The 27,430-nt window shown below is 38.9% G+C and overlaps 1 protein-coding gene across 7 annotated transcripts in view; it reads left to right on the plus strand.

The window, feature by feature from the left end:
* The window catches only part of VPS8 (VPS8 subunit of CORVET complex), a 268,045-nt gene that overhangs the window by 147,075 nt on the left and 93,540 nt on the right, over positions 1-27,430 (plus strand). For all 7 annotated transcript variants that reach the window (XM_059687232.1, XM_059687237.1, XM_059687235.1 and 4 more), the window contains 5 exons: positions 2,515-2,597; positions 3,538-3,622; positions 4,410-4,508; positions 13,798-13,887; positions 15,345-15,391. In XM_059687232.1, the coding sequence (XP_059543215.1) occupies positions 2,515-2,597; positions 3,538-3,622; positions 4,410-4,508; positions 13,798-13,887; positions 15,345-15,391 (404 nt within the window). The remainder of the gene's footprint in view (positions 1-2,514; positions 2,598-3,537; positions 3,623-4,409; positions 4,509-13,797; positions 13,888-15,344; positions 15,392-27,430) is intronic.

Genomic DNA, 27,430 nt, shown 5'->3' on the forward strand with positions numbered 1-27,430 from the left:
AAGTTTTTGAAATAAAAAAAAGAATTCCTTAATTTTTTGATATTCACATTGTAATGACTACGACATTCACACTTTAAAGTTTGATTGCCTTATTACATTATCTCTATCACTTTTGTAACCAAGGATTGGCAGTTTTCCTGGAAAGAGCCAAGGAGTAGCTATTTTAGGCTTTTGGGCCACATATGGTATATGCCACATATTCTTTGTTTTACAACCCCTTAAAAATGTAAAAAGCCCTGATTTACAGAATTTGCCAGTTTCCATGGTGTCAGCACTCCCACCATTTCAGCTTACCAGCATGATGTCACTCAGCCGAGAGTTAGAAAGAGATGCTGAGTGCAACACCCTTATGTAATATTTCCCCGTACAGATTCAGTTACAGTAACTAACCTCAAGAGCATACATAGTAAAATGTAATGAAATAATTAAAAGTGATGAGTTTTTAGTATTAATTACCTTTGTTTTTACTTTAGTTTATTTGACTGTAAAGTTACATAGTTTAATTTTTAACAATGGCTGTGTTTCACAACTGACTTACAAAATTCCTGAAAATTTAACACTCAATTCTAGTGGGTTGGTAAGACTGGCTCCAGCGTAGCACTATTATGTTATTCCACATTGAGGCTTCCAGCAGATGGCGTTGACTCCATAGTTCTTCTTTGTAGCAGTACATTAAAACATTCAAAGGGGATTAAATTAGGGTTCTGAAATGTAAAGTTTGGATAGGTTTTATTTATTTTATGCCCCCTCATCCCTTTTTTTTAACTTGAAAGTAATCAATTTCCTAAGTTAGAAAAATGCTTTGTTAAATGGTTTCCTGGAGTTCTGAGAAGGATCATGTTACTCTGGATCTTGACCTTCAACACATGAGAAAGCTTTCTCACATTGCCCTAATGACTAAGTAATGATTCTATTGTATTGAGAGGTTTATTTACAAAAATCGAAGAATCTGTCACAACATCCTAGTCATCTTTGTTATTCACCTTCTTCATTTGGTAAAATTATTTATAAGAACCCCAGTGTTTTGTTGTTGTTCTTGTTTTTAAATGTCACTGCAGGGTATGTTTTTATTGATTTTTTTAGAGAGAGAAGGGAAGAGAGAGAGAGAGAGAGAGAGAGAGAGAGAGAGAGAGAGAGAAAGAGAGAGATAAAAGATAAACATTGATTGGTGCCTCCCATAAATGCCCTGACCGGGGATCGAACCCAAAATCTAGGTATGTACCCTGACTGGGAAATGAACCTGAAACCTTTTGGCACATGGAAGATGCTCCAACCAACTGAGCCACCCAGCCAGGACATGAACTCCAGTGTTTGTTTTTTATTGTTATAAACTACATATTATAACTTTTGAAATTTTAAATGTGAAATTCAGGCATTAAGTATATTATTGTTGTGCCACCATCCAACTCCAAAACTTTATCTTCCAAACTGAAAATCCCCATTATCTCCTCCCCCTGGCAACCACCATTCCACTTTCTGTCTCTGCGAATTTGACTACTTTAGGTACCTCATATAAGTGGAATCATACAGTATTTTTGTGTGTGTGTTTGACTTATTTCACTTAATTTTTGTTTTTATTGATTTCAGAAAGGAAGGGAAAGGGAGAGAGGGATAGAAACATCAATGATGAGAGAGAATCATTGACCGGCTGCCTTCTGGGTGTTGAGCCCACAACCTGGACATGTGCCTGACCAGGAATCGAACCTGTGACCTTCTGTTCATAGGTCGATGCTCAACCACTGAGCCATGCTGGCAGGGCCACTTAATATTTTTAAGGTTCATCTAGATTGTAGCATGTGTCAGAAATTCATTTATTTTTTAGGCTAAATAATGTTCCTTTATATGTATATACCACATTTTTTTTATCCATTCATCCACTTATGGGCATTTGGATTGTTTCCACCTTTTTGCTCTTGTGAATAATGCTACTGTGAAAAATACCAACGTTTCATTAGAAAAAATAACATGTAAACATGAATACTACCTGTGGACCACAAGACATAAAGAACTTTAAGAGCTATAGGACATAAAAGCTCTAGATAAAAATTCACTTTTTAAAAATATTCTTTATTGTTTAAAGTATTACATATGTACCCTTTTCCCCCCATTGACCTCTCCCCAGCCACTCCCACCCCCGCAGCACATGCCCTCACCCCCTTAGTGTCTGTGCCCATTGGCTATGCTTATATGCATGCATACAAGAAAGAATGTATATGGATGCTTTTAGCTAAGTGGGGGATCATTGGGTATTCTAAAAAGGTTTTATTTGCAAACACTGTGGCATTCCTTTCATGCTTGAAAAATAGAGCCATTAATATTTTATGAGACTTAAATACAATATGATCAACATTATAATGTAAGTCTAACCTGTTATATATGTGAAAGCCAAGCCAAAACATCAGTAAGTAATAAGACAAAAGAAAAAATTATGGTGTGTGGCTGAATGGACTCTTAAAAAGCTAGTAAATAAAAGGAGTTCCCAAAGTTTTTTGTTCATTCATTTTAAATGTTCAGGTCCTTTTAGAATTGCTGCAGGCTGGAGGCATAGTTCAATTTGAAGAGAGTCGGCTCATCCGCATGGCAGAAAAAGCAGAGTTGTAAGTTGTTTTGAAGTCATATTTAGTTGATACAACTATTAAATTACATTTCTGTAACTTGAAGCCTGGTTTATCCATGCACTGCCATTTATTTTTAAATTAAGAAAAATTATGCAAATAACAAAAAAACCTAAGCATGAAAGTTTGTGCCTTTTAAATCTGAAATTTAGTAAAATTTGAAGAAATTAGCAGGGAGTAAATTAGAAGTATCTGTACAGTTGTTTTAGGATAAAAAGGAAATAACAGTCATGATTTATTACTTTAGTTATTTAGTTATTTTTTACTTACAATATGCATAGTATTTTATAGATTTTGACAGCTATTTATATATATTATAAATATTTGCAGAATTTAATGTAGCAAATAAGATGCAATATATTATATCTCTTTATTCAGTTTTTAATATTTTTATTTGACATATTTAATTCTGTACAGAGAAACTTTGTACAATTAATTGATATCTAATATATTAACTATTTTTGTGGCACATGTTATTTTAACATTTATTTTGTACCCACTTTTAAACTTTATTGTAAACATGGTGTTCAGCAGTATATTAAACCTATATTTAGAAGAACGGTAGATATTAATTTTCTTATATCGGGGTGAGGAACATTTTGTCTGCAAGGGCCATTTGGATATTTATAACATCATCCATGGTCCATACAAAATTATCAACTTAAAAATTGGCCTGCTGTACTTGGTCAAAGACACTCCTCATGTCCTGGCAGGCCGACCAATGACTTCTCGGGCCTTAGAAGGCCTGGGAGGCCGGCTGTTCCCCACCCCTGCCTTAGGTACCTATCACTTCATTTAGCAGTAGAAATAACACGTACTGTATTTACTTTTCTATACTAATTTCTGTGCTGAGAAAACTTTTTGAAGCAATAATAACCACCTGCCTGTTTGGTACACTGAACTTTTTCCTTTTATGTTCTAGTTATCAAATTTGTGAGTTTATGTATGAACGAGAACACCAATATGACAAAATTATTGATTGCTACTTACGTGACCCACTAAGAGAGGTGAGTTAAGAGATTGCTTACCCTTTTCCATACCATTTCCACACAATTCACCAATGAGCAGAAATAGCTATTCAGTATGTATAAACCATTCAGTAGAAATATTTGGACATGTGTTTGCTGATTCAGGTTTTCATTTATTCAATAGGTTTTTATTGAGTGCCTGATATTAGGCAAGTATACATTGATAATTAAAAAGATATAATTCTTGCAATTTTAAAACTTACAGTTTAGTGATGGAGACTGACTTTAGATGATGGGGAACTGACGTATATACGACGGAAGGAATCTCAGAGGAAGCAACATATAAACTGACTTTGGAATTTGAGAAGAAGCCAGTTAAGCAAAGAGCCAACAGAAAAGTGTTCTAGGATAGGAACCATATATGTAAAGACCCTGAGGTGGGGAAAATTTTTGACATGTTCAAGGAACTGGATAGAGATCATATAAATGAAGAAAAGATCAATGTAAATGGAGCCTAATAGACAAGGGCAAGAGTGATTTGAGATGAAATTGGGAATGTGGACAGGGACGACCAAAGACAAAAGTATAATATTCCCTCATTAGGTTAATGAAATTGAGAACAAAATTAATTGGAACAGATTTGCAACTTTTAAGACTCTACACTAAACTAAACTTGAAACAATTGCTCTTTATTGTCAGTGTCAGTTTTCCATCAGTTAACTATCTCCAAATAATAGATATTTAGCAAGACTGGTATAGATATAGTGAGTAAATATTCTTGGAGTGATGAATGAATAAATGAATTGTATTGTCTTGTGCTCCTTAGGAAGAAGTCTTTAACTACATTCACAATATTTTATCCATTCCTGGCCACAGTGCAGAGGAGAAGCAGTCTGTATGGCAGAAAGCAATGGATCACATTGAGGTGCTGATTCAATAAACTTTTGAAATTTTCCCATTTGTATGGATATCTCCCAAATTAAGCTTATGCTAACCAAGCAATGGCAGGTGTCACGTTATTAAGTTGATTTACTTGCAGATTTGCATGTTTTTCATATAATTTATTCCACCTCATATTTGTATTTATAAAGCCTGTCATATACAATCTATATATATAAAAGCCTAAGCAACCAAACAACCGGTTGACCGGTTGCTATGATGCACACCGACCACCAGGGGGCAGACGCTCAATGCAGGAGCTGCCCCCTAGTGGCCAGTGTGTTCCCACAGCCAGTCTCCCACAGCTGGCCAACCTCCTGCAGTCCCTCCCCCCGGCGAGATGGCCCTGATCAGCCAGATCGCCGGCCAAGCCGAGGGACCCCACCCATGCACAGATTCGTGCACTGGGCCTCTAGTTTATTATATCATGTCTTCTGAAAATAACCTATGTTCAATCAGCTGGTTGGCAAACTGGAATATTAGTGGGTTTTTACAACATTCTTAATACAATTCTGAGAGTATTCCTGGTCTTATTCTCTAACTAGAGGCCCGGTGCACAAAAATTTGTGCACTCGGGGGGGAGGGGGCGTTCCTCAGCCCGGCCTGTGCCCTCTCGCAGTCTGGGACCCCTCGGGAGATAACGCCCTGCTGGCTTAGGCCTGCTCCCGGGTAGCAGAGGGCAGGCCCAATCCCTAGGTGCAGCCCCTGGTCGGGCTCAGAGCAGGGCCGATTGGGGACTTGGGGCGCCACCCCGTCATGCACAGAGGAGGGCAGATTGGGAGGTTGTGATGCCACCCTCAGTCACGCTCAGGGTAGGGCCAATTGGGGGGTTGGGGCACCGTCCCCTGTCACACTCAAGGCAGGGTCGATGGGCAGATTGCGGCGCCACCCCCTGTCACACACAGAGCAGGGCCAATCAGGGGGTTGGAGCGCTGCCCCCATCACACACAGAGCAGGGCCCATCAGGGGGTTAGGGCACTGCCCTCTATCACCCACAGAGCAGGGCCGATCAGGGGGTTGGGCGCCGCCACTCTCACACTCAGGGCAGGGCCGATGGGGAGGTTATGGCTCTACCCCATCACACACAGAGCAGGGCCCGTGGGGAATGGGGGGGTTGGGGAGCTCCCCCCTATCAGGCACAGAGCAGGGCTGCTCAGGGGGTTGGGGCCCCGCTCCCTGTCACACACAGAGCCGCAGGGCGATCAGGGGGTTTGGGCGCTGCCCCCTGTCATGCTGATCCCGGTGCCGGGAGGCATATTACCCTTTTACTATATAGGGTAGAGGCCTGGTGCATGGGTGGGGCCGGCTGGTTTGCCCTGAAGGGTGTCCTGGATCAGGGTGGGTGTCCCCACTGGGGTGCCTGGCCAGTCTGGGTGAGGGGCTGAGGGCTGTTTTCAGGCTGGGAGTGACTGAAGTTCCCAACTGCTCCTTTTTTTCTTTTTTTTTTTTTTATTCTGGGCCAGCTTTACCTTGAGGCTTGGCTCCAGCTCTTAGGCCTCCTCCGCTGCTGAAAGTAGGTTTCTGGCCTTTGCTTACAATGTTGCCAATCTGCTGGCTGAAGTCCGGTGGTATTCGTTACAATGTTTCTTAAACTGCCCGCTCAGAGGCCTGCAGCTGCAGGCGGGGAACGTTGGTTTCCTCCAACGATCCTCCGTCACTGAGGCAAGCAAGCCTCATGTTAGTTTCAAGCTGCCTGGCTGCCGGCCGCCATCTTGGCTGACAGTTAATTTGCATATCTCGCTGATTAGCCAATGAAAAGGGTAGCGGTCGTACACCAATTACCATGTTTCTCTTTTATTAGTGTAGATACATAATGGGAGCCATTGCACTCAATCACCCATTGGAATTTTAGAAACATTTCTATAATGAGTTTTTCTCTCTGATATATTTCCCTTCCTTATGTAACAGAATAATTCTGATTTTGTTAATGCATGCTTTTTTTTACAATAATGCAGGAGTTTACATTGAAACAAAAAGTTATTTTTTTAATATATTTTTTATTGATTAAGATATTACATATGTGTCCTTGTCCCCACGTTACCCTCTACCCCCCCACCCCCCCACCAATGCCCTCACCCCCCCCCCCCCCCCCGTTGTCCCTGTCCATTGGTTAGGCCTATATGCTTGCATAAAAGTCCTTTGGTTGATCTTTCCCCCTTACCCCTCCCCTCCCCTACCTTCCCTCCAAGGCCCGACAGTCCAATCAATGCCTCTCCATCTCTGGATCAGTCCTTGTTCATCAGTTTATTTTGTTCATTATATTCCACAAATGAGTGAGATCCTGTGGTATTTATCCGCTCTCCAGTTCCATCCATGCTGTGACAAATGGTAAGAGTTCCTTTTTCTTCTTCCTCTTCTTAAAGAATCCCTTTCAGCATTTCATATAATGCTGGTTTGGTGGTGATGAACTCCTTTAGCTTTTTCTTATAAAAGAGCTTCATTTATCTGACCTTCTATTCTGAATGATAGCTTTGCTGGATAAAGTAATCTTGGTTGCAGGTTCTTGCTATTCATCACTTTGAATATTTCTTGCCACTCTCTTCTGGCCTGCATGGTTTCTGTTGAGAAATCAGCTGACAGTCGTATGGGTACTCCCTTGTAGGTAACTGACTGTCTTTCTCTTGCTGCTTTTAAGATTCTCTCTTTGTCTTTTGCTCTTGGCATTTTAATTATGATGTGTCTTGGTGTGGTCCTCTTTGGATTCCTTTTGTTTGGGGTTCTCTGTGCTTCCTGGACTTGTAAGTCCATTTCTTTCACCAGGTAGGGGAAGTTTTCTGTCATTATTTCTTCAAAAAGGTTTTCAATATCTTGCCCTCTCTCTCCTTCTGGTACCCCTATAATTCTGATGTTGGTACGGTTGAAGTTGTCCCAGAGGTTCCTTACACTATCTTCATATTTTTGGAATCTCTTTTCTTTTTTCTTTTTCGGTTGGATATTTTTTGTTTCTTTGTATTTCAAATCTTTGACTTGATTCTTGGGATCCTCTTGTCTGCTGTTGGATCTCTGTAAATTATTCTTTATTTCAGTCAGTGTATGCTTAATTTCTAGTTGGTCCTTTTTCATGTCCTCCATGGTCTCACTATACTTATTGAGGGATTCATTAAATTTATCGGCGGTTTCCATAAAATTCTTGAAAAACCTTATAAACGTGGCCTTGAACTCTATATCCAGTCGTTTGCTTTCCTCCATTTCTGCCATTTGTGACCTGTTTCTTTGTCTCTGCATTTTGGCTGCTTCCCTGTGTTGATAGAGTTGCCCTGCGCGCCAGGTGTCCTGTAGGGCCCAGTGGCTCAGCCTCCCCAGTTACCTGAGGTGGACACTCTTGGTGCACTCTTGGTGCCTTGGTTGTTGTAGGATCACTGGGAGGAATTGACCTCCAGGCCAATTGGCTGTGAGAATCAGCTGTGTCTGAAGTGGGAGAACGTCTGTGCTGAAGACACCCTTTTGGGGCAAGACTTGCTTCAGTCGGGCTTTGGTGCTCACTGAGTCTGCTCCCTGAGTGTGTCCCTTATGGATCTGAGGGGTTGCAATCTGGATGGTCCCCCTCTGACCACTGGGTACAGTGGCTTCTGGATCTAAGGAGGTGCTAATTCAGCCTCTGCCTGAGGCCACACAGCAGGAGCCACGAAGAGGCTCAGCTGTGAAGCAATGCAAGCCGCTGCGGGGCCTTGGGCCTTCTCTTGGAAGTTCCGGGTCTGCCTGGCTCAGCTGCAGTTAGGTTCATTCACATGCAAAAGCCTCTGCCAAAGCCTGGGTGGGGTGGGGTCTCAGGGAACCAAAGGGCGTAGCAAGCAGCTATGGCTGATTCTCCGCCCAGCCCTAAGGAGTCCCGCGTCTCAGTGACCCGATAATTACTGCAAGCCCCTCTGAGGGAAAGCCGCCCTCAAGTTCGCCCGCTGCCCGACAGTGCAGCTTCTCCCCGTATGAGTCCTGGGTCCCCAGAGACTTCCCGGAACCGGAGTTCAGAGCAGTCGGGAGCCTGTGATTCAAAAAGACAGCCGCGTCCTCAGGTGCCACCCCCTTTCCGTGTGCGCGAGCCGCCGTACCTCTGCACTTCACCTCCGCAGCTCCTCTGGCTCTCAGTGTGCTTTTCTTTCCTTCTAGTTGTAGAATTTACACTCAGCCAGCCTTCCTGTTGTTCTGGATGATGTCCGCTCTGTCCTTTGCGGTGTTTTTCAATTGTTGTGGGAGGCGGCAATTTCCCGGTGTTTATCTATGCCGCCATCTTAGTTTCCAAAAAGTTATTTTTAAAACACATGCCTATAGATGCCAAAATGGAGAGACCAATAATGCGTGATGAACATGTGATCAGAATGTATTCTGGAAAAGGGCTCACAAATCACTCCTCACTTTAGTGTCCATAGGTTCATAACATAGCATATACCTCAGAAACCAACAGAGCTAGCAGGTTTGTTGAAATGTATTTTTTTGAGTCACTAATTGTTGAAGAAAAGTAGTAACAAAAGATGCTGAGATAATCCTAGTTTTGAAAATAAATTTCTATTTACAAAGTGTCTTTACTCCTCCTTGTAGCAAGGAACAGGTGATGGGGTAACTTCTGGTGATAGGTTTAGAGATGGAATGAAAGATATGGTTATTCAACATAATTTAAATTTTTTATACATGTGAAAAATGATAAGAAAAGATGAGATCTGAAACTCCGAGAAAACAGTGCATGTGATATGAGTACTTTGTTCCCATCCTGATGGTTGTAAAGTTTAGAAAGATCAGAAATGTGAACACATCTTATGTGAAACATCTGGTGAGAAAGAGATACAGTCAGTCATCAGATGTGTGGTCTGAAGTAATTTCCACACTTTCATCTATAGGATTGAGAACATATATATGTTATTTTATGTTACGATATTCCTGCTAACAACAAGATGGATATATCTTGATGAAAGAACTCAAGAAAACCTTCTCCTACTTTGAGTTATATCTTTTCCCTTTAATCATTTTGTATTCTTTTTCCTTTCATCATCCCCTTTAAGTCTCTGTATTTACATTATGGCTCATTCTTTATTTCACTTAATCTGCATTAAGCAGTGGTTTGAGCACATGGACTCCAGACTTCCAAAAATGAAGCTATGTCTCTGCATAATGTGAAATGTGATGCATTAATCAATGAGCAAACAAATTACTCAGCAGAAAACTCAGACTGGAGAAGCAAGAAGTATTGTTGCTGCACAACAATTATTTCTGCTGACTTTTTCCAACATCTGCACATTTTTTCACCTTGAACTTTTTAGTATCTCCTAAGACCACAATTACAAATACATAGACTGTTCGCCGAAGGGCTTCCTTGGCTTCAGTAATATAAATAAAATCAACATTAAATATGTAGGTGTAAAAGTCCTCATAATAAAGTTTTCTGGCAGTATATACAGTGAATAAATTAGTGGTTTTTAACACTTCTGGGGCTATAAATCTCTTTTGAGAATCTAGTGAAATATTTGGACTTGTGCATGTGCACAATGTGTAAATTTGTTTATAATTTCAGGGATATGCAGACACCCTAAAAGCCATTTTTAGATCGGGTCTGTGGATTATGGGTAAAAAGTCTTTATTTTTACAATATGAATAAAGTATATTTTATTATATTTAAAAAATATTTATTTTTAGTTTTAGATATAAAAAGCATACAGAAAACTGCATAAAGCAAATGTACAGATTAATAAAAAATTACAAAGCAAAATATCTGAGGTCTAGATCGAGAAATAGACTTATATGCAGTACCTACCCCAGACTTCCTGTGTAGACTTCCTGTATATCCTTTCCTGGTTACAAGGCCTGACTCCCATAGTACACCCATTAGCCTGTGTTTTTTCCTGATATTTCCTTGCCTTTCTATATATACTGTTACTACATATGCCTACATCCCTAAAAGTTTATATTTTTGCTTTGCCTTTTTCTGAACTTTATGTAAATGAAGTTATATATTGTATTTCCTTTTTTTTTTCCTCTCAATATTTTGAGAAGTTTGTATGTTTTGTTATCTGAAGCTGTGGTTCATTTGTATTGTTATGTAGTATTTTATTTTACAAGTATATCATAGTTTGTCCATTCTACTGTTAGTGGATGTTTTAGTCCATTTATAGTCATCATTATATATGCATCTGAGCACAACCACATGCATTTCTCTAGTGCAGTGGTTGTTAGTTTGATCCCCAGTCAGCAATATAGCATCAGCTGAAAACTTAATAGAAATGCAGTTTTTGTCTTCACCTCAGACCTTCTGGATCAGAAGCTCTGGGAGTGGGACCCCACAATATGTTTTAATAAGCCCTCCACGTGCTTTTGAGACATGCTAACATCTGATAACCTCTGCTGTAGGGTCCATAATTGCCAGTTAATTGGGATAAATATCTTTACCAGCTGCTGGCATTGAATGAAGTTTCCCATTGATTCTACATCCTTGCTAGACTTCAACATTTTGCAATTCTAGTGGATGCGTAATGATATTTTACTATGTTTTAAACTTACATATTCTTAGTTACTAAGATTGATAGACTTTTCATGTTTATTGGCCATTTAAATATCCTTTCTGTAATGCACCTGTTCAAATCTTGCCCAATTTTCTATTTGAATATCTCCTGTACTTATTGATTTGTAGGTGTTCTTTATGTATCCTGCATGGTAGTGTTTGTCACTGACACATGTTGTGAATATATCCTCCCACTCTTTGGCTTTTTCTTATGATTCTTTTTAAGAGAAGTTCTTTTTTTTTTTTTTAATCAAAATAATTTTTTTCTTCTATACTGAATGAGAAATTCTTCATATTTTTGTCTAAAAGCTTTTTTATCTGTTTTTCCTTCCATCTTTAAATCTTAGGTTCATCTGAAAGCAGTTTTTGTATATGCTGTGAGGTGGGGGTCCAATTAATTTTTTTTAAAATATGGGTGCCCAATTTTCCCAGCAGTTATTTTAAAGGTTGCCTTTCCCTATTGCTCAGTAGTGCTACTTTGTCATAAGCATATCAAGGATCTATATGCTTGGTCTGTTTTTCTGGGCCCTCTTCTGTTTCATTGATCTATTGTCTGACTCTACATCAGGACCTCACAAGTATCCTATATAATAAAAGGCTAATATGAAAATCGAACAGCAGAATGGCCAGTCATTAAGACGCTCACTGACCACTAGGGGGCAGATGCTCACTGCAGGAGCTGCCCCCTGGTGGTCAGTGTGCTCCCACAGGGTGGGGGGTGCCGCTCAGCCAGAAGCCTGGCTCACGGCTGGCGAGTGCAGCGGTGGTGACGAGAGCCTCTCCTGCCTCCGTGGCAGCACTAAGAATGTCTGACTGCTGCCTAAGCCATCAGTCAAGCATCCCCCGAGGGCTGCTGGACTGTGAGAGGGTGCAGGCCGGGCTGAGGGACCCCCCCCTCCCTGAGTGCATAAATTTCGTGCGCCTCTAGTTTTAAATATTGTTGCTTTATAATAAGTCTTGGTATCTTTAAAAGAGTATTGGTTATTCTTGACCTTTTATACTTCTAAATACATTTTGGAATCAGCTTGTCAAATTCCACCAAAATTTTTTTTAATCTTATGATTCTAACTGTGATTGCAATGAATCTATTAATCACTTTAAATGTAATTGACATCTTAATGACATTGTATCTTTCAATCTATGACTGTATGGTATGACCCTTTATTCAACATTTTTTTATAAAGTTTTATAATTTTCTCTGTAGAGATTTTCAGTCCTTTTTTAGACTGTCAAAAATTTATATTTTTATCATAATCATGCCACTAATATTTTTAATTTCCCATATATGTACAATGTTTATTATAAGGACTTTTATGGAAGTCTTCTATTTCTATTTCTAGTATATTAATAGTTTTGTCATGAAAAAATTTTATCATCTTTTCTCCCTTACTAATTTTTGTGGTAAATATTATTGATATTAAACTAGCCTTAAATTCTGTGGATAAATGCAACTTGATTCACTTGTATTATCCTTTTTGTATATTGTTGAATTTTGTTTTTACTTAGAATGTTGTATCAATGTTCATGATTAAGATCTATAATTTTTCTTTCCTATCTTATATTGTTCTATTGGGTTTGGTGATCAAAATGTTGCTAGCCTCATACAATGAGCTGAAGAAGTTTCCTTTTTTCTGTTCTCTGTAAGAGATTAATTAATATTGGAATTTTTCTTCCTTAAATGATTACTAGAAGTTATAGATGAATCTATTTGAGTCTAGAATTTTCCATATGGAAAGATATTTTATTATTCGGTGCAAATTTTCTATTGCTTAAGTCAATTTATTGAACTATATTTTTCTAGAATTTATCCATTTTGTCTAAATTTTCAAATTCTTGACATAAAAGTTTTTTATCTATGTAATGTCTATTAATCAGTAGTAATATCCCCTTTTTCATGTGTGATATTGATTAGTTGTGCTCTATTTTGAGATGTGTTATATAAAACTAGTATAAACTACAGTTATTTTAATATTATTTTTAATATTAATCATTATTAATCTAAAAATACTACCACAAAATTATTAGATATATCACTAATATCACAGTCACACTAACTTGTATACTTTTTATTTGACAATATACTATGTGATGTAAAGTTGGTTTTTGCAGTTAGCCATATGATATGCAATTGTAAGAGAAGAATAGTAGGTCACAGAAACCAAGTGAAAAGAGAGTTTAAGAAGAAAATGATAGCCAGTGTCTAGGAAAGTTTAGGGAGAGTGCAAATTGGAGGTGTTAGATTTGACAGAAATAGGTTTTATTAACAGTGGTTACTTAACAGTGCCTCTCTTAGTCTGATTTAAAACTTATGACTTTAAGTTGATTGCTTAAGACACTTATAGTTTCAAAACCTACCAGGCAATCAGAAGTACAGTTTTAAAATTCTTATCCAGAGAAATTGCAGCTATACCTTTTTTTTTTTTTTTTTTTTTCATCAAGCTATTACTTTAAGCTCAAGGGTGAAATTCACAGACAGAGAATTTGGGGAGCTTTTGTTCATTATGTTCATCCTGCAAATACATGGCCTAAATCCAGAGTTTAGTGCTTTCATTTTCTAAGAATTCTGAATAACCTTGTATATCACAATCTGACTTTTTACATGGTATGTTTTTAATTTTGCTCATTTACAATGTGCCTTTAAATTAGGGCCTTACATCAAGGTCTCCTGAAATGCAATAAAGAAGCTCATGAAAATATTGAGGCAGGTGATCATATTTCACATCTATGGGAATCCTATTTAAATTAACATTAAGATTTAGCAAAAGGATTTTGTCTTTTTCTTTCACTCTAGGAACTTGTGTCCCTGAAGCCTTGTAAAGCTGCAGAGCTAGTTGCTACTCACTTTTCTGAACAGATTGAAACAGTCATTAATAAACTTGAGGTAAATATTGCAAATATATATATGGGGAAGAAACATCTAGTGGAGAGACAATTGTTGACTATGTACCAAAGAACTTTTGATTTTAGGAATTTGTTCAATTAATAGTTGCCATTTAATAGTAGTTTCTACACATTTGTTGAGGCTTAAAACCCATGGGGGGGAAAAAGTCCCGGCAGACACCGTATATAATCAATTTTACATTATAGAAAAAGAGGTTTTAATGTTGAATATCAAAGACATTGGAAATTGGAGAGAAAGGGAAATGAGTTATAAAGTTATTGAAGTATTGAGATCTATTCACATTTCTCCTCCCAGACCTTGAGGCCAAGTCTGTCTCCAGCTCCTGCCTCCACTATGCTGCCTGGCACAGAATACCGCCCTATAAACACGGTGGAGTCTAACACGTTTCTTTTATTGTAGAACTTTACTGATTATGTAGGAGAATCCCACACAGGTTTTATAAAGTACTTTTACTTTTGATGACAAGAATTATGCCTCTGACCTATTGTTTCAGAATTCTTGAAATGATAAGTAAGCCAGAATATTAAGTCCAGAAGGAAAGTTGTGTAAAATAAAACAAGGTGATGGGCCAGGGAAAAGATAAAAATCAAAGACAGATAAACATACTCAAAATGTCATATTCTATATTACATTAATCCACTTCAGTTTTGAGAGTCCCCTGCTTTTTATAGGTGAAGTTTGAACGTGTCGAAAAAGTAAAGAAAAACTAAACTCTAAATTTTTGCTCAGCTTTCCTTAGAACTTAGAAACATTTATATTCATATAGTATCCTAAGGTTCATTTCATTTAATTCTTACCTCTTCCCTGTGCAGAAGGCAGAGGAGATACTGCTGTTCTTTTTTAAATAAGTAAACTGAATAGCTAAGAGAGCCAGTGACTTACACAAATTACATAGCTCATAAGTGGAAGAAGCAGAGCCCTGATTGCTGAGATGTTGCAGTTTGCCATCTCTGTTGCAGTTGATTATATTGGGGAGTCCATGAGCTTTTCAGGTGGTGGTTGTCATTTGGGCCGTCATCACAAGAAGGACCAGGTGAGACAGTGAACCCATCAGCAGTACAGCCAGAATTCACTACCAGCAGAGCAGTTAGAGGGTCCACGTGTGGGAACTGCACTGGGGTTTGTCTCAGAAGAGGGATTGTTTTTGGGTTTTTTTGGTTGGTTTTCTTTCCTTGGTTGATTTTTTTTTTTTACAATAACAAGGTATTTGTGTTTCTTTTGCACTCAAAATGGAGTATGGGACAGTGATTAGAATTACCGAGAGGAAATGATCTCCAAATGATTCTTTAGAATTTCTTAGATCTATACAGAGGGCTTAATGGAAGTAATCATAGGCATGTGTACATTTTAAAGGGATATACTAAATTCATTCTTTACCATGGCATAGTTTGAAGAATTTGTTTTAATATTATATTTTTTATTGTTTTTCTACTCAGAACCAGCTTTTGCTTTTCAAATTTTTGAGGAGTCTTCTTGACCCAAGGTATGTTTATAACTTTAGTTTTATATAATACGTAGATTATAAATCAAAGAAAATAAGTTGAAGTTAACAAACTGGTCCATGGCAACCAAATAGTACACTCGGCCCTTGATTTTTAATGTTTGTGTGTGTCAGAATCACCTAAGAAGCTTAAAAATATATAGTTGCCTGGGCCCAACCCCGCAGAATCACTGTGGGTGGGGATATTTTTGATCTACACCTAGAGTTAAGCTTCACCGGTTTAAGTGTAATATTCCAGGATGAGACAGCTTTTGTCTCAGATGTGAAAACTTTTAAGTTGCATTAGAATGTACATTAGTCATTGAAATCAGTCATTTACTTAAGTGATCCTGATATCAATTTCAGTTATTCCAGTATTCTGTGCTATTTTTAAATATCAAAGTACCAGGATGTGTCATTGTAACAATTGTTTTGAAATCTCAATCATTTAAACTTTAAGAAGACTATGTCACATTTTAATTTAGAGTCATACTGATGTGCATATGCAGATAATTGGAAAAGCAATCTGACTACATTTTTCTCCTGCACCCCAGTTCAAGACCTTTTCAAAGTGTCTGTGTTTTAATTATAACCCAGTTCTTAGAATATTACTGAAACTAGATTTTTTTAAAAAAATGTTCTATTAATCATTTGTATTTCCCTGAGAGTCTGAGAGTCAGTTTGGGCCCTGGTCTACTCCTAGAATTAACTGATGGAGAAATTATAGAATTGGAGTTGAGGGATAGGAGGGAAGGAAGAGAGCTGTAAGGAGGATGGGAGAGCTCGGGGAGGAGACTGAGAGAAGGAGACAGAGGACAGGACTAGATGGATGAGGAAGGCGGCACTCTGCCTCAATTCCCAGCCCTTTCTCTGGGGCCTGAGCACCTCTTTCCCATGGCAAAATTCCTTCTGTTCCCTCTCTCATGTGTCCTCCAGTTTCAAATATATCCTCTTAGGATTTGACTCGTCCTCTCATAAGATCATTTATTTTAAGCAAGTTATTTTCTCCCAACCATGCTATCTGGAGACGCTCGAGCTGGAAAGACAAGAGAAGGCTCAGCTTTGAACTTGGCCTTTTCTCACATGGAACAAAAGTATAGAAGCCAATGGTGACCAAATCCTTCTTTTAAAAAATAAAATAAAAAACAATATTAGGTAATATAAATATATAGTCATTTGCTCTGATATTGCAGTCACTCCTTAACTTAAATTTCACAGAAATAAACATGGCACATCACAAGAGTTTCAGAGGTTTTCCATGAAAAGTCTTGCTCTGTTATTACGTGCCCTAGATTTGAAAGATGTTAATTAGGTAAGACCCTTTAAGGGTACTGTGAAAGTTGTTTTGTTCACTAGCAAACCACAAATAATTTTACATTTACTCAGTATGTTTTATCTTCCTGAATTAACCCTAACCCAAGATAATTACTCTAAATTAACTTGTCACACATTCTTCCTTCTTGTCATATTAATTTGGCTACAAGATTCTCTCTTACCTACTTCAGAGAGAAGCAGTGTACCCACAACCCTTCATCTTCCCTCTCCCCCAAAGCAACATGACCTGTAATGTCCTCACTTTTGACACCAGTACAGTTGCCAGCTTTACTTTAGCCTAGTAGAAATTAAGAGCTGGCAAAGATTCTCCCCTTGACCAAACTTTACTCAGGCCTCTGAGCCTTTTCATCTCTGTCCTTGTGGAGTCTAGTTTTAGCAAGAATCCCCGACCCTCGATATCTGATCACCCAAAATATGTGTCCAAATTCTTCCTTCCCTACCGCCCCCCCCCCCCCCCAAGTAAAATCTGATCACCCTTGGCCTGCCTTCAACAAGAATCCTGTTAAGTCAGTCTAGCAAATATTTACCCCACATTCATAGTACTTTTTCATCCACTGACCGCCTCCTCATCCTCTAAACCCATCCCAGCTATAAACCCCACTTGTCCTTGTTGTATTTGGAATGGAGCCTCGGCTCTCCTGTACTGTCAAAACCCCACTGCAGTAGTCCCTACACCTATTATGATAGTCCAAATAAAGTTTGTTTCAACAAGTATCATGGGTAATTTTTTCTTTAATAGAGCCTTGAATTAATAAGACTGATACTTTAGCTCCACCTTTAAAAAGGGCTCGCTTTCATATTGATCCATTTCTAAGAGGTCAAAGACAAGCGTTCTGCTTTGAGTATCCCAATCCAGAATTCATAGTTTATCCTTTTACTTTATGTCTTATATAGGAAGCAGGTGCCAATTTACATAATGCTCCAAATTCATTTGTAAATTGGATGTTTGGCATTTCAATATAATCATTTTTATATAAAAAGCATTTTAAATTATAGTATCTTAGATTAACCCATAAAAGCCTGTTTAACCCACAATGTAAATATATAATAATAGTGAGGAGAGGAAAAATCTTTTCCTTCTTCCCATTTAGGTTCTTGACTGTACCTCTGTAACAAAGACAGATTAAGAAGAGAAAAGCATATGAAATTATTTACTGTAAGTTTTACATGACACGGGAGCCTTTATAAGGAAATGAAGACCTGAAGAAATAGTTAAACCTGAGTGTTTTTTGCTAGGTTTGATGAAGAGTAGAAAGTCATAGAAAAGTGTGATAGGACCAAAGGATATGAACTAAGGATAGTATACTGGGGGAAACTGAACAAGGCCTGCTTGTTTGGATTCTTCTCAGTGTCCCTCCATCTTCAGAGGTAAGGATGCTCCTTTCCTCCAGGTACAGGGAGAGCACCTCTCACATTAAAGCTTTGTGGCATGCTTTGGGGTAAAGAGGTGGGGGTGGGGGTGGGGGGTCAGAGAGTCCCTTCTGTCCCCGCCATTTCTCAAGTTCCTTTAGTTTAAAATATTTGGTATCCCAGGATACCATATTTTGGGGTAGCATGTCCTGAACCCTGTCACTAGTAAGTTACTAATTCTGAATTGAGGGAGAGGATCAAGGTTAAGAAGGCTGAGTGCAGAGTGAGTAAGGAGGAGTCACTCCCTGAACTAGCCTTAGACAGTTTTGGTTATAGAAAGTTTGTCTTTGGTGTCCTTGAACTCTGCCTTCTCCACTCTGCTCCCTTCTTTCCAGGGGTGCAGGTACACACACTTCTTCAGGCTCTCCACTTTATACGCACACTCAGATATGGAGTATTGTTCCTAGGTAGATTTTTTAAATCCAAAATTACTTCCTTTGATGATGCCCCAATCAAAACTTGACTTACTTTGTCAATTTCTGTATTATGTGAGACTTTTACAGTGAGAATATACAAGTAAAGTATGAATACAATGAAGCAAACACACTGATGAAAAAATATTTTTCCAAAACCCATGACTTCCAGGGTAAGGAGAAAGCAGGTAGTGTGGCCTAGTTTACAGTAGGCTCTGAATGACTGATTTCCCATCCCATTTTAGCTTTTCAAAATGGGTATGCTTGTTGACTAACCTGAAGTAAAGGATTAGAATCTTGTTAGGTACTGGGAAAACTGAAGTGGGAAAGTAGGGGAGTGTGGAAAAGATATGTAGTGTTGGCATAAGAGCGTCCAAACCTGTGTTAGCGTAAGTAGCTAGATATTAACAAAGGAAGGCAGCAAAGGGAATAAGACATTATTAAGCATAATGAACTAGGGAACAAAGGCTTGCTTCCCAAGGGGTATAGCTTCATGTACTCCCCAGAGAACCAGTGGTCCATTCCCCACAGATCACGGGGATGGGATAGAACAGTAAAGGGGGAGATAAGCACATGCACAGTAAGGGCCTAAATGGTGACCATAGAGGCCTATCTGTCTAGCCTGGGAAAAGGAAATGGATCGGTGAGAAGGTGGACCTAGCGCAAGCCCAGGAAAGCTTGGGAAGTTGACTGGTTATTTTGAAAAAGCACCTTCCCAAACCCAAGGTAATATAATCCCAGCTAACAAAGAGTGCTCTCTCTCTCTCTTACCTGCCCAATAACATGTGCTCAACCTGTGCGCAGCCACCTGGGACCTGCTGCAGACCGTGTGGTCTCCAAAGGACTAAGCTTTAATAAAGGACAGAGTCTCTGGACACTGGCCCTATTTCTGGGCCTGATGGGGCAAGACTGGAAGTTTTCCTTGGCAGGATGGACAGAAATGGGGACATTGAGAAGCCAGGGGCACTCCTTTGATTTTGCATTTCACGCTACCAACAAATCTCACCATCCCACAATTCCCCATACATGGGTCCCTGGAATGCTTTCCTTGAGATCCTGTGAAAGAACACGCTTTCCACTGGCAAGATCTGTAGATAATTTTTATAAGAGCTTTTTTGAGCCCAAACTGACAACTGTTGCGATGAAGCAAGATCTCAGATGCTTCAATGAATGACAGATTTGCACTTCTTTTTATACATTTGAAAAAAAAAAAAGGAATCTGTAAGGAAGAGTACATGAAGGAAGGAAAAAAGCAAGGTGGGGAAAATCTCTCTGATTGGATTACAGGGCAGTTAACAAGATTATGTGCTCCCTTGAGGGTGATACTCTGGCATTTCAAAGGTGTGTTAACCTAGATGCACAGGAACAATGGGCAGGGTTTGCTTAAGGCAAAGGTAAACCTTTTAGTAAAGAAGTTATAGGCCAGGGATGTGACTACTCACGGTGTCCTACCCAGGAACTTATGATCAGATCACCCTGTGAGATGACTTCTGGACTCCTGAACTTGTCAGATGTATTACAGAAGCCCTATTTCATCCACAATAGGACAAAGAACATCAAGAGTAAGCAGACTGGCCCGCCTAGCCTTTTCCCCTGGCAGACAGCTTCAGGCTCTTTTTGCCTTTCATTTTTCCCTTTTTGTTCTTAAGCAATAGAATTTATTTTAAACATCCAGGTTTATCCTCCTCATGAAGCTCCTATAGAAGCATTCTGGAGAGTAGAGAAAATGAAAGAAAACAGTTATTTTGAGATAGAGATTGCTTATGTGTCATATCGAAATACTGCTTTTTTGTTGTTCTTGCCCCCAAAACCTGAGTTAATAGGATCATAATTCTTGTGTATATACAGTTATATATATTTGATTTAACATTTGTATGAACTCACTGAGTTGTTTATGAGGGGGTAGCTTTTTATTTTATCAACAGCATTTTTATTTTTATTTTTATTTTTTATTTTTTTTTAATTAAATCTTTATTGTTCAGATTATTACATTTGTTCCTCCCCCCCCCCATAACTCCCCTCCTCCCAGTTCCCGCCCCACCCTCCGCCCTCACTCCCCACCCACTGTCCTCATCCATAGGTGCACGATTTTTGTCCAGTCTCTTCCCACATCTCCCACACCCCTTTCCCCCTCAAGAATAGTCAGTCCATTCCCTTTCTATGTCCCTGATTCTATTATAATCAACAGTTCATTCTGTTCATCAGATTATTTATTCACTTGATTCTTAGATTCACTTGTTGATAGATGCATATTTGTTGTTCATAATTTGTATCTTTACCTTTTTCTTCCTCTTCCTCTTCTTAAAGGATACCTTTCAGCATTTCATATAATCCTGGTTTGGTGGTGATGAACTCCTTTAGCTTTTCCTTATCTGTGAAGCTCTTTATCTGACCTTCAATTCTGAATGATAGCTTTGCTGGATAAAGTAATCTTGGTTGTAGGTTCTTGGTATTCATCACTTTGAATATTTCTTGCCACTCCCTTCTGGCCTGCAAAGTTTCTGTTGAGAAATCAGCTGACAGTCGTATGGGTATTCCCTTGTAGGTAACTGATTTTCTTTCTCTTGCTGTTTTTAAGATTCTCTCTTTATCTTTTGCTCTTGGCATTTTAATGATGATGTGTCTTGGTGTGGTCCTCTTTGGATTCCTTTTGTTTGGGGTTCTCCGCGCTTCTTGGACCTGTAAGTCCATTTCTTTCACCAGGTGGGGGAAGTTTTCTGTCATTATTTCTTCAAATAGGTTTTCAATATCTTGCTCTCTCTCATCTTCTGGCACCCCTATAATTCTGATGTTGGTACGCTTGAAGCTGTCCCAGAGGCTCCTTACACTATCCTCGCATTTTTGGATTCTTTTTTCATTTTGCTTTTCCGGTTGGATGTTTTTTGCTTCCTCGCATTTCAAATCATTGACTTGATTCTTGCGCGCCTCTGGTTTGCTGTCGGGCATCTGTATAATATTCGTTATTTCAGTCCGTGTGTGCTTAATTTCTAGTTGGTTCCCCAATATAAGATCGAGGGTCTTATTAGTTTTCGTGTAAATCTCATTAAGTTTATCGGCAGCTTCTAAACAGTTCTTGAGAGACCTTAAAAGTGTGGTTCTGAACTCTATTTCTTCCATTGACAATTTTGTCCTGTTTCTTTGTCTCCGCATTTTGTTATGCTTCCTTGGTGCACCCCCTAGTGGTCTTTGTTCGCAGTCTTATAGATAAATCTTGATTGTTGTAGCTAATTCCAGGGAGGGTTTGACCTCCAGGCCAAGTGGCTATGAGAATCAGCTGTGTCAGCAGTGAGAGAACTTCTGTCCTCTAGGGAGGTGCTAATCTAGCCTTTGCCTGAGGCTATCCGGCAAATGCCTCTGTGCAGGGCTTGGGCGGGGCGGGTCGCACAGGATCAACAGGGTGGGTTGGAGAGAGCAGTTATGGCGGCTCTCAGTCCTGTCCCAAGGGGCTCTGCCTCTCTGAGTCCCAGCACCCGCTGCAAAGCTGGGAGAGAAAGCTGCACTCGCTCTGACTGAAGCCAGACAGTCCCGCTTCTCCCGTTTGAGTCTGGGTCCCTAAAGACTCGCCCGGATCTGGAGCTCAGAGTCTGCGACTCCCTCCCGATTGAAAACGCCAACCGCGCCCTCCGCCACCAGCCCGCTCCGCGCACTCCGCACCTCAGAATTTGACTTCAGCACTGCGCCTCCTCTGAGTGTCCGTATGCGTTTCTCTTTCCTCCTAGTTGTAGGACTTCCACTCAGCCAGCGTTCCTGTGGTTCTGGGTGATGTCCCTTCCGTCTTTTAGTTTCACTTTTGAAGTAGTTGTTCAAAGCAGCAAACTCCGGCGTTAACCTATGCCGCCATCTTGGTTCTCCTATTTTATCAACAGCATTTTTAAGGGACAAATTAGTTAAATTCTTATGTATATTTCTGTTTTCTTGACTCAATTTCTTTAAGTTACCTTTGCCATGTAAATAATGTCCTCAGTAGAAATAATTGACCTACAAAGATATTGGTGGCATCTGTATATAGAAAGATTAGATAGTTTATGGGAGAGGGGAGGAGACGGGATTGATCCTCCAGAAACAAATTATTTGCCTGAATTGAGGCCAGAATTTGGGAGAGGAAGGATTTGCATCTTCTTCTAATTCCCTTCCCAGGAACTTATGATCACATCACCCTGTGACAGGGACAGCTGCTACATATCATTCCCCCCTCTCTCACCCTCCCCCATAACACACACTCCCTCTGTGCATTCCTGCTGGCCAAGAATTCTCACAGGAGTTCTGATACATTTACATCCATAAGCAGGTCGGTCTTTTGTGGGGCAGGGATGCTTGAAGGATAATACGAAAGGACACTAATGGTTTTTATGAGGCTATAAGCATCATAAGAAATAAGGAAAATGTGCAAATATATTTATATTCACAGTATTTTCCTCAGTATGATTTTCTTGGTAATATCAACTTAGCCTTTGTTAACAATGTCCCAGAGGCCTCTGAAATATATGTTATAATTTTTTCATAGAAAAATACATAAAAATGTCAGATTATATTTTTAAATCTTTAGTCAAAGTAAAAATTGAGCATTGCTAAGAGAATGAGTGTCTTTGCCAAGGAGCAAAACATAGATTATGGAAATGGTTATACATTGGATTAAACTTGAATCTGTTAGTGTTTCTATGTATAATTTTGAAGGTACATTTTAAGATGCTGACACAGTGTTGAAATAGCATAGTTCAAAGTTTAAAAATTAGAACAGTATATATGTTAATAAACTTTGACATATGAAAATTCATTTCTACTTTATGAATGCCTATCAACTTGGCCAGGCCTACTACCAGAGACCGTATCTTTGGTTAATATTTTGCCAACAGCTCAAATTCAACCTTTTAAATTCAAATACATCATAATCTCCTAATCTCCAGACTTGATACATAGATTGATAAATAGGTAGGTAGGTAGGTAGGTGTATAAATAGATAGATAGATAGATATAGATAGATAGAAAATAACTTTCATGCATTTACTTAATTTCTTTATTCAGTAATTCTTTATCATGAGATTATTTGCTATGTATTGTGTGAGAATTTGAAATGACTAAAAATTATATTCACTTTAAAATCCAAACCTGTTTTTTTTCCTTTATTTTCTCTCTTAGCAAATGGCATTATCTGCCCATTTATTTCATTTAACAATGTACCTACTAGTAAGTACAGTATACTGAGTACTGTGACAGGCACAGGAGGTAAAGTGATGAATAAGATGGGGCCCTGCCTTCATATAACTTCCATTCTGATGGAGGAAGTTGACAAGTAAGCAGGCAGTTTTAGTATAAGTGTCTTTAAAAAAAAGATCCCAAGTGATAAATTTCTCACATTCCCCACTCCACTCCACCTTCTCAGCCACACCACAGAGAACCAGTCAGTCACCCAAAATCTACCTTGTGGCTCTCTCTTCTATGTGAGTCCCCCTTTTGTCTACCCACACTATCCTGGCTCAGGCACTCAGCATCTCTCTCCTGGTCTCTCTTGCTCATCTCCTAACCAGCCTTCCTAATTCTACTTCCATTTTCAAAAAGACAGATAATGACAATGTCTCCTTTCCCCTTCACACACTTCTTTCAGTTCCCATTATCCAAGGTAAAGTCCAAACTCCTCATGGTGTACAGGCCCTTCTTGATCTGATTCAGGCATATCCAGCTTTATTTTCTCACCTGGCTTTCCTCTTTCCCCCCTTTATTCTGCAGCAGCACTGAATTAATTGGTCATAGGATACACTACACATTGTCATTCCTCCCTTTGAATATATATTGCTTCCTCTTAGTCCACTTTGTTTCTTGGAGCAATTTATCTGTATGTATTAAGAACTCAAAAGTTACACATGTGCATTGATCCAGTAATTTCATTTAAAGAAATTCTGTGAAAGAAAAAGTAGTTAATATTTAAATATCCACTTTAGCGTTTATATAGTGAAAAAGCTATTTTAAAAAGTCAATGGAGGAGATGGCTAAATAAACACTAGGGTATATGAGCATAATTGAATACCAAATTGCAAACATGACTATGTAAATGTAAAAATAATGCCAAACTGAAAAAATACATAGCATGAAATAGTATGCACTGTTGGGGAGGAAGAAATTTTCCTCTATTCCTGTAGGTTCTTTCAACTGGCCTAATAATTAAAGCTACATGAGACAGATTAACAAGAGAAAATAACCAAATTTAATTTTACATATGTGTATGGGAACCCCACAGACATGACAATCAGAGATCCTACATGCATGAGAGGTTCAAGACAGAAAGGTGAAATGAGGTACATATGACATCATGAGCTAAGGAATGAGGTAAGATGCCTGGGGTTTCAGATGGGAGGAGGGTAATTCACAGGATGACAAGAAGAGCAGATGTTCAGTAATTCGGTTTGCCCTGCCATATAAATAGGGAGTCACTCTTACATGAGCAAGGGTCTACTTTAAATTCTTTAAGGGAAAGGTAAAAATTTCTCTTGAGCCTACAGCGTCTCTTTTGCCTTCAGCTCAAAATGATATACATGCCACCCGGCCAGTGTTGCTCAGTGGTTGAGCATCGACCCATGAACCAAGACAGCTGTTCTCAACCTGTGGGTCACGAACAATGAAAATACATCCTGCATATCAGATATTTACATTACAATTCATAATAGTAGCAAAATTACAGTTATGAAGTAGCAATGAAAATAATTTTATGGTTGGGGGTCACCACAACATGAGGAACTGTATTAAAGGGTCGCGACATTAGGAAGGTTGAGAACCACTGAACCAAGAGGTCCCCAGTTCAATTCCTGATCAGGGCACATGCCCGCGTGGAGGGCTTGATCACCATTAGGCATGAAGGAGGCAGATGTTTTTCTCATTGATGTTGCTGTCTCTCTATCCCTCTCCCTTCTACTCTTTTTAAAATCAATTAAAACATTTGAAAAATACTCTTCATGCCAAAGTAGCATGTCTTCGGGAGGCCTGTACTTAACCCTGTCAGCGCACATATATCTGTGTGTATGATCGAATGATAGAGGATATAGAGAGATGTAGCTAGCTTAATGCTCATATATATTCTTTGTCCCTGTTAAAGAACAAAAATTCAACTGAGTAAATTTAAAGATCTAATTGGCTTTATTTGAATCAAGAGCATCCCACCTAGTAAACAGAGAGATGATCCATGAAGTTGTATAAAATGGAAGGTTTTTATTGATACAAACTGGGTGGGACAAGAAAGTTATTAGCAAAAGAAAAGAAAGGATTGGTTCAGGCCAGGGCACCATTCTTTACATGAGGACTTACTATTTTCTGAAAATGATGATAAACAGCACTTCTTTTTCTAATAAGAGTCTTCAGTTACAGGAGGAGGAATTATATTTAGATGCAGGAAATCTTTCCCAAATTAAGAGCTTTGTGACACTCAGTCCTGACCAAAAGTTGGGTGATTAACTCATTAAGTTTTGCTGCTTAGGGCTTTCTATACTTGCTAATGGGCTAACTCAGTATCTTCTCAAATTGGCTGTAAATCCCCAAGATGAAGTGTTCTTTTCTTCGTGTATGTGTGTGTGTGTGTGTGTGTGTGTGTGTGTGTGTGTGTGTTTCACAACTGCCTTGAATGCAGGAGTTTAAGTCACTGGCTATTCCCTGGGTAGACCACCATCTTAGTATTCTTTCCACATAACTTGAAAATTATCTGTTAAATGTCTGTGGCCAACTACACTATAAACTTTGAGAATGAAGACTGTTGCATTCATTGTTCCCCAGGCATTAGCGTTGCCTTGGCACATAGTAAGTACATGCCCAGTAAATGTACATTAAATTGAACTTAAATGACTGGGAAAGGTAAATTGGCCTGCCTTCAAATGGAGGAAACCAAATATAGAATAGAGGGGTGAAAATTACAAGGACTAGGGCAACAAAGCCAGATATGGCTCGGAATAAATCCTGTCTACATGAAGAAAATAGAAGATGCACTGACAAACCCAGGAAAATGAGAGTTTTTAGGTAGGATGAATGTTGTGTCTCAGTAGAACACGATTAGGTATAAGAGAAAAGGGAATGCTAACCAGTTTTTCTGGACATTAAAGTGAGCCAGTGTTTTTTTCAGATATTTACACCATATTGTAGGCGATGTTAATATTTTCTCTATATCATACTTCTGTTAATATGTCTTATAAATGCAAGACTATGGAGCAAACTAAGATTAGACATAAGCATCTGTTGATGAATCACAGTATTTAATTCTTTCCAGGCTTTTATTGGCAAAACCCTTTACAAATACTGAAGGTGTGAATATGCATCAAACAAGCAAATCACCCGAATGAACAGATTTTGATGCATTCATTTGGGAAATAATCTGTCTGCTGGGACACGATTAGGCAGCATCAACATCATCAGAACGTTAATAAGTAAATTGCATCATTGATGAGTTTACATCCATTTCTGACTGTTGCTTATCAGTCTTGCTCATAAATACAACTTGTTATATCCAGTTCTCAGAGCTCTTTCTATTAGTCATCTATTAGCTGCCTGCTTTGCCGTATACCCCACTGCTAACTTTAATGGCTGTCAAAATTAGTATAGTCATGGGACATAACAAATGGGTGCTCCGTAAAGGTACACTGTTGTAGGCTTGGAGAACTAATTAGTGAGGAGATAAACTGGTACCTACCCTCACAGAGTTTATAGTCTTTTAGAGAAGACAAGTAATTAAAGAATTACAACAGGTGTGACTGGTACTATAAGGGAAACATAGTAGAGATGTTGAGCCTGGAAGCTGGTTTATATATACATGTATATAGTTACGAATCAAATTGTTTAAACTGAATTGGGTCATCTGTTTCTTTTGGAACAACAGTATATAACTTTTGTATGATTTACTTATTGGAGCCTC

This window comes from Myotis daubentonii, chromosome 3, assembly GCF_963259705.1.
Source record: "Myotis daubentonii chromosome 3, mMyoDau2.1, whole genome shotgun sequence".
NCBI classification, from domain to species: Eukaryota; Metazoa; Chordata; class Mammalia; order Chiroptera; family Vespertilionidae; genus Myotis; species Myotis daubentonii.